Below are 7,523 nucleotides of genomic sequence, written 5' to 3'. Positions count from 1 at the left end.
TAGCAGATATTGTCCTATTCGGGGAATGACCCAAACCCACCGCTAGCAGATATTGTCCTCTTCGGGATTTCCTTTACGGGCTCTCCTCAAGGCTTTAAAACGTGTCAGGTAGGGGAAGGTTTCCACACCCTTATAAAGGGTCGTTTGTTCTCTTTCCCAACCAATGTGGGACATCACACGGGTTTAAAGATTTATGACCATATTAGAATAAAATGGAAAGATCAAGTTTCTAAGTCCGATGAGCTAGATGAGAGTCTACTTAAACATAAAAATTTCGGTTTATATAGTTTTTATAGTTCAAAAAGCTATTAAACATAAAATCACAAACCTATCGGCCGTTTTCGAGATACAACCTTAAAAGTCGAAGAACCAAACTTGTAATCTAAAACAATGAACAAAGCAAAAAACTAATTCAACTACTGTAATAAGTTTCCTTCTCAAATAACATTTATAGGAAGAAAAAATATAATATTTCTGATTAAAAAGAGAAATCATCTATTTCTTATTAGATCCACCACTCCAAATGGACTGCCAAAAAACAGGCCAATTCTTCTGAGCTTCATTCCAACCCAAAAGAGACCCTTCCCTCATGGGATCCCAACTAGAGGACACAATGCCATAGCTCACTCCCAAGAGAGCAGAACCAAAGAAGAAGAAGGATACTATGACTGGCACCCATGAGGGCACATCGATTTTCAGCACAACTTTCAGGTAATAGAAGAATGGGAAGAACAAAAGTCCTATCAACAATGGAATCCCCACTGAAAATCCCATCCTACTGATCATCCTGTTCGTCACTACTTCTGGTATCACACCACGATCTTCCTCCTCCTCTTCTTCCTCATCTTCCTCATCCTCACTTTCTTCTTCTCCATCTCCTCCTCCTTTTGTTTTCTTCTTCTTCTTCTTCTTCCTTGGAGTTGGTCCGAATCCTTTTGGACTTCTCAATGTCGCGTTTACAATCAAGGTGTGGTTCGTGCGAGTTTGGTTTTGGTAAAGGCTTGGTCTCAAAAGTGAGAAATAGTTCCTTTTGTGGCTTTTTGATTGGATCGATAAGTTATAATTCCTCTGCAGAACAAACAGAAATTCGTCTCGTAATCGGTAATTGAATCACTCCACTCGTCTTAACTGAAATCGAAATGGATCGATGAATTCGCTCTAGGTTTTACAAGTATCAACTTAAATCCTGACTCCTAATGTTACGAAACTGGCTGTGGATTTATGAACTTATGGAAAATCGAGTGATGAATAGTTCAGATTAAAGAATCCTTCACTTTCCTTCCGTTTCAAAATAGATTTCTAGGTTTTTTCAAGTATCAATCCTAAAACTCCTAATATTAGCGAAACCTATTGACGATTAACAAACTTAGGAAAAATCGATTGATGAACAGTTCAGATTGAAGAATCCATCATCTTACGTCCGTTTCAGTAAAATTCATAGTTATAGCTGGAAAGTTTTCTACAGAACTCAGAAGTAGCGAGAAGAAAATCGCAATCGCGAGGAGAAGTGAGAAGAGTACCGTAATGTGAAGTGATGGAAGCTGTGAAGGCGCAAGAGGAAGGTTGAGCGATCCGGCAATGGCGGCCATTAGGATTTTTCTCTGAAATTGAAACACAGTCGGCTCGGCTCTTACATTTCGTCTTCACTGCGTGAAGCAGAGACGGACGCCATGGATGTGGCCATTGAAAGAGGATAAGGTTTTTGGTAATGAAAAAAATTTGCTTAAAATTGGCGGTAAGATTGCTTGGACTCCTAAAGCATCTGGCGAACCAATGAGGTTCCCCCACGTGTTAAGAAAAAAAGATGGAACCCAAGAGCACTAATATTACATTTTAATTTTCTATTTTAAAAATACATTCTTTACGAACATATTTAAATTATAAACTAAATTTTAAAAACAAAATCGAGTTTTTAAATTTTATTTTTTGCTTATTAAAATTAAACTTATACATACTAATTTTATTTTTTTGTAAGGATTTTTTTATAATTATTTTACATTTTACAAAAATATAGAGCAAAATTTACAAAGGTTTTTTTTTTTTTTTTTTTTTTTTTGTAATTTTAATTTAATTAAATAAAAAAAACTATATATTTATGTTATTTTAATGTAACTAAGTTCTAAATTAACATCATACATGTACTTTTTTTTTCTTGCATAATTTGAAATTAAATAATTTGTATCTAATTTAAAATGAAATATTATTCGCTTTATTTCAATAAATTCAAAATAAAACACCATTCTATTGCTAATTCAAAGATAAAATATATACTTTTCTTATCTTAAAATCAGAAAATAGTACACATTAAACGTAATTAAGTATGGACAAATGAAAAGAATAATTTTATTTAGACAACGATAATATAACTCTACATTTTAATTAAAGAAAACTAGATTATTGTAATTAAATAAATCTTTTAAAAGAGAAAAAGAGAGAGATAAGGAGAAAAATGGTAAACCCCACCATAATTATGGAAAAAAAAAACAATAAATCTATTAAATTTGGTTCGTGAATTTTAGAAATATGTTGAATAGATCAATAATCTATCCTGACACAATATTGAAAATTTCCAAACTTGTTAAAACACAAAATTGAAAATTTAATAAATTCAAGAACTTATTTGATGAGTTTTTAGAAGTTTGAAAGACCAATTAAATACTTTTTAAAATAGTCGACATTGTTAGATGAACACGAGTCTTCATAATGGTATAATATTGTTCACTTTGAGCTCACTTTGAGCATGAGCTCTCATGGCTTTGCCTTGGGCTTACCAGAATGCCTTATTACAATGGAGATAGTATTTATTTATTATAAACTCATGATCATTCCCTAAATTAGCCGGATGTGAGACTTTCATCATCCAACATCTCCCCTCGAACAAAGTACGCCTCCCCTTAATCGATGCTCGACTCCTTTTTCTTTTGGAGTCTTACTCATTTTTTACTATACCTTCGAGGAGACTCGACTCCTTTTCTTTTTGGAGTCCCTTGTTCGACATTTGAAGATTTACTAATCTATTGCCATGTTAGATGAACACAACTCTTTACAATGGTATGATATTGTCCACTTTGAGCATAAGCTCTTATGGCTTTGCTTTGGGCTCCCAAAAAGGCCTCATTCCAATGAAGATAGAGATAGTATTCCTTGATAATAAACCCATGATCATTCCTTAAATTAGCCAGATGTGGGACTTTCATCATCCCACAGACAACATGAAACTTTAAAGACTAGATTTACATATTTTACTTCATGGGCCGACCATTTTGTTCCTTCAGAAATCAAGAACGAGGGATGGAGATTAGAACACAGAGATGTCTAAACCAATTAAAATATATTCAAGTTGAGAGAACATTGTCGCTAAGATGAACTATGTTAGAACGGAATCATAGCACTTCGAAAGTTTCCCCAAAAGGCAATAATTTTCAATCATAGTTTACCCAAAAGAATAAAACTAGACCATCTTTGCCAGAGTTACATGATTACACAGAAAAAACTTATGCAACAAGATCATGGAAAATCATTGGAGAATGAGCATACAGAACTCTTTCCCTTCTCTTCATTTCCTTCTTTTCTTAATGGTTTCTTTTTAATTTTTGTGTAAGTCAATTTACTAATGAATTAATCTTAATCTTAAACTTTCATTTTCTTTAAAGGTTTAACCCTAAACTTGGATGAGTGACAATTAGTAACTTCAATTCATTAGTCTCCTAAGAGTGCTCTAAGAATAAGTGCTTCTAGTAAAAGTATTTTAATCCTAAGCAGTTAAAGTAAAAGAGTGTTTAATAACAAATCGTTGGTTTTGTGTTCCTAAAAGCATATTCGATGTGTTTTGAAGTCGAGAATTTGTGCCAAAAGCAGTTTTAACACTCTCGAAAAGCACTTTAATGTACTCCGAACATAATGATTTCGAGAGAGAAGTGTTTTTGACAGTCCAAAGCACTCCAAAACATGATCTTTCAGCATAATGAGTCTTATGTGTGGGTAATTGTTCTTCAAGTTGTATTTTATAAGAAGCTTGTGGTAACATGGCATGAATTCTAACGGAAGCTAAGAGGAGTTTTATGTAATAAACAAAACAAGATATTGCCTAGAGAACACTACCAAAAAGAAAAAATGAAAATTTTGATGCTGACATACCCGGAATAATCTAGTCTTGAGCATTGATGGCGTTCGAACTCCCGAGCTCGGAACATCTGTACTTCGCCGCTGCAAAGTAGTAAACTCCAACGACTCCGCCAAGAACTCCAAGGACCATAGAAAAGAGCTGGAAATTTGCAAGGAATTCACCTCGAACCTCGCTATCTTTCGAATGACACATGACCATCATGTCGTCCTTCAGCTCGCAACCATCAGGCATCATTGGACCATACAGAGTGAAGGCTGTCTGATAAAACCAAAGGCCTTGAAGGGTGATGGCGATGCCGCTGCACACGTCAACCGGGAAGCTGGTAGGTAAAATAGCTCCAGCAACCGTTGACAATATGCAGAGCCCTATCAAGATGACAAGGAGAATATGGTAGTAACCTTCAAGGCCTTTATGAGAAGTTGAATGAAAGTAAAACAATAGATACTCAGCGCAGAATGCCGCGGCAGCAATCAGACAAAGCGCTTCGTCTGGTAGACGAACAAATCTGAAGAGAAAGATGTGAGAGTCGAATGATCAGCTCTTTCAGCAAAAACTAGTGATTAATACAGACTAAAGGATGAACTGCACGAGTATTTAAAAACAGATAAAATATAGTTTAATTAATAGCTCAATTCAAGATTTGAATTCTGTATTAAAAGATTTGGGGGTCCACAAGGCATTGCTTTAAGCTTCCATTTTAATTATCTAACCGTCTTTGATTATGACTGTGAGTGTAACCGCCCAAGCCCACCACTAGCCGATATTGTTCTCTTTGAGCTTTCCCTTCAAAGTTTTTAAAATGCATCTGCTAGGGAGAGGTTCATACTCTTATAAAGAATGCTTCGTTCTTTTCCTCGTTGACACTTGTTCCTTTCTCTAATCGATGTGGGACCTTCCAATCCACCCTCCTTTGGAGCCCAGCGTCCTTGCTGGCACACCACCCCATGTCCACCACCTTCGTGACTCAGCCTCCTCGCTGGCACATCGCCCGGTGTCTGGCTCTAATACCATTTGTAACAGCCCAAGCCCACCGCTAGCACCTTTTTGGGCTTCCACTCAAGGTTTTTAAAACGAGTCTGCTAGGAAAAGGTTTCCACACCTTTATAAAAAATGATTCCTTCCCCTCCCCAACCGTTGTGGGATCTCACAGTGAGTATTATGTGTGTTATTATGTAAGTTAGAAGTGTCCCCTCCTATATAATCACACTCATTTGCCCACAGTTTACTTCAAATTCTGAACTAACTAGAAATTGGGGAGCAAGAACATCAATGTCCGTCCGAAATATGACATATGTACAAGAAACCGCTAGTGCTCTAATCCTAGAACTTCCATCTTATATGATCATCAAGTTATAACTTCAGATGAATTGCTTCTCATACACATGTTCTAAGATGCTACGATGATAATATGAAAACTGCAAAGAAAGCCACAAGTAGGAACCAATACTTCGAGGACCTAAAACTCGGTACCTTCGTCGTATCCATGATGACTTCTTCATTTTACTGAAGTTCAAAAGTAGACAAACTATGCAAAGGCAAGATTTGAGCTCCTTCCGAAAAGAAAATTATGATATTTTCAACCATCAGTTTGATATCTTATCTGGTTATAGCTTATACCCCGCTATATTTCTATTGAACTGCCACTCAACTCAAAAACTTAACTAAGAAGTTAGATTATATTTTATCTTTTATACTTACTTTTAACTATTTGCATCACTCAGTGGATTTGAAAGATAGTAATTCAACCAGTGGCTTACTATTGTATGAAAGGCAAAATATAAAATACTTCAGTGCTGGGAAAGAACCAACCAAACTAACTTAACTAAAGTAACTAAATTATCTAAACCCAACTGATCTTAACAAAGAAGTTATACAATCCAATAATTGTCTAAACTTTTGAATTATTACCGTGCTGAAAAGGATCAATCAAGAAACAAGAGTGAATTACCTCGACTTTTCAGAAAGAAGAGCGATGACACCAAAAATGAAGAACATGAGAAGCATCCCCGAGTGTTCAAAGTTGTTCAGATGTGAAGGGTTCAAAACCCCATTGACAAAGAACTTGAGGTGAGTTGCATACAAAAGCTCAATGCACAAATCAATGAAACCCCCAATGACAACAACATAAAGTTCCAAGTATTTGAGTTTTCCATCAAAGCCAGGCACTGGATTCCACACATGAACGCGAAATAAGTTGGGATTTGACACGTACCGAAGCAGAGCACTCCACACGTGCCAAACACCAACGAAAAGAAACAGCGTCCCCGGAAGGACATGACCCTTAAAAGATCCCATAACTTCAAAGCACTTTTACAACTCTATTTCTCCGACTTCTTCAATTTTATGACGAATTCTCCTCTTCTACCAGTTAAACACGTTCTGTCTACCTCAAAAAGCACTTCCAGTAAGTAAATCAACACAAAAACTTCCTCAAATCTTTTATATGATTCGTGAAAAACTTCATGAAAGCAAGTAAAAGTACTAATAATTCTCGCACGGGACAGCAAGAACACAGAGCATGAAAAGAAGCGCATTATTGAAGCTAAAAATTGAAGAAAAAGACTGAGAAAACTCTCCCTAATCCAATAATCATAGCAGATTGAAGGTAAAATAAGAAACGCTTTAGAAATTAATTCTTCTTCAAAAAAATCACAACTCTTCAATCTTCCACCTATTTGGTCAAAATCGAACGATTGAAAGAAACCTTCAATATCGCAATGATGAGAACAGTAAAAAAAACAGATCCAAGGCTGAGATAAGAAGATCAAAAGTAACAAAGAACCAAATCGAGTAGCTCAAATAACGAAACAGCCGCGGTAAAAGCAGAAACAAAAAATAACGAAGAGAGATTCCATATTTGTGGTGGTGGAAATCAAGTATAAATGGAAAAAAAGCGAAGTCGAGAAACGAAAATGATGAAAGAATCAAGTGGTAATGATAAGTGGAAAGCACTCACGATTGCATAATAAGGAGATTGAAGGACGATCCCACCATGCGAGGCCGTGTTTGTTGCAGAAGAAACAGCGCTTTAACGAACCCCGAGAAAGGCTCTGGCAAAGGAAGAGAGAGAGAGAGAGAGAGTCGGGTGTGGAAAGTGGCGTTGACGATGGCGGCAAGGCGGAGATCTGATTCCTGGCTGTGCCGTTCCTTCCCAAATTTAACTAATTTTTGTTCTTCGGTCAGAGGATTAGTTTCAAACTTCTAATCGTTTGATCCAGAGTTCGAGAGTGTGTTTTTCAGTCTACACATATTTTAGTCTTCAATTTAAATTATGGTGTTAGAATATATATATATATATATATATATATATATATATATAGATATTGTTCATAAACTTTTTTTTTTTTAATAGAGAATTATATTATAAAATATAAATTAGACAAAAAAAAAAAAAAAA

At 35.7% G+C, this 7,523-nt stretch overlaps 2 protein-coding genes across 4 annotated transcripts; both read right to left on the bottom strand.

Annotated features, from left to right (window-relative positions):
- Positions 1-361: 361 nt before the first annotated feature.
- On the bottom strand, positions 362-1,729 carry LOC111800864 (protein PAM68, chloroplastic). Its single transcript, XM_023684758.1, has 2 exons — positions 1,521-1,729; positions 362-1,068 (listed from the first exon to the last, which is right to left on the bottom strand). Exons 1-2 carry the CDS (start codon positions 1,587-1,589, stop codon positions 496-498), a joined length of 642 nt encoding a protein of 213 aa, XP_023540526.1. The 5' UTR covers positions 1,590-1,729; the 3' UTR covers positions 362-495.
- A 1,411-nt stretch (positions 1,730-3,140) lies between these two features.
- On the bottom strand, positions 3,141-7,389 carry LOC111800852 (transmembrane protein 45B-like). 3 transcript variants are annotated; one of them, XM_023684734.1, is made up of 4 exons: positions 7,083-7,389; positions 6,075-6,509; positions 4,138-4,631; positions 3,141-3,269 (listed from the first exon to the last, which is right to left on the bottom strand). In XM_023684734.1, the coding sequence occupies exons 2-3, from the start codon at positions 6,419-6,421 to the stop codon at positions 4,148-4,150; spliced, it is 831 nt and encodes a 276-aa protein (XP_023540502.1). In that variant the 5' UTR covers positions 6,422-6,509; positions 7,083-7,389; the 3' UTR covers positions 3,141-3,269; positions 4,138-4,147. The 3 variants fall into 3 exon arrangements, with proteins under 3 accessions (XP_023540502.1, XP_023540501.1, XP_023540503.1); XM_023684733.1 differs by lacking the exon at positions 3,141-3,269 and having other exon boundaries at positions 3,979-4,631; XM_023684735.1 differs by lacking the exon at positions 3,141-3,269 and having other exon boundaries at positions 3,979-4,631; positions 6,075-6,505.
- Between the last annotated feature and the right edge of the window lie 134 nt (positions 7,390-7,523).

Source organism: Cucurbita pepo, chromosome LG08 (genome assembly GCF_002806865.2).
Source record: "Cucurbita pepo subsp. pepo cultivar mu-cu-16 chromosome LG08, ASM280686v2, whole genome shotgun sequence".
Lineage (NCBI taxonomy): Eukaryota > Viridiplantae > Streptophyta > Magnoliopsida > Cucurbitales > Cucurbitaceae > Cucurbita > Cucurbita pepo.
Note: the sequence above shows the minus strand (reverse complement) of the source record. Positions and strands in the feature narration are given on the sequence as shown.

Bases quoted from the DNA above. Each gene is read 5' to 3' on its own strand.
- LOC111800864 (XM_023684758.1), bottom strand. From the start codon at position 1,589: ATGGCCGCCATTGCCGGATCGCTCAACCTTCCTCTTGCGCCTTCACAG. The intron at 1,069-1,520 runs GTACTCTTCTCA...TTTGTTCTGCAG, and splicing joins TTCCATCACTTCACATTACG to AGGAATTATAACTTATCGAT.
- LOC111800852 (XM_023684734.1), bottom strand. From the start codon at position 6,421: ATGGGATCTTTTAAGGGTCATGTCCTTCCGGGGACGCTGTTTCTTTTC. The intron at 4,632-6,074 runs GTAATTCACTCT...CTTTCTCTTCAG, and splicing joins CTTCTTTCTGAAAAGTCGAG to ATTTGTTCGTCTACCAGACG.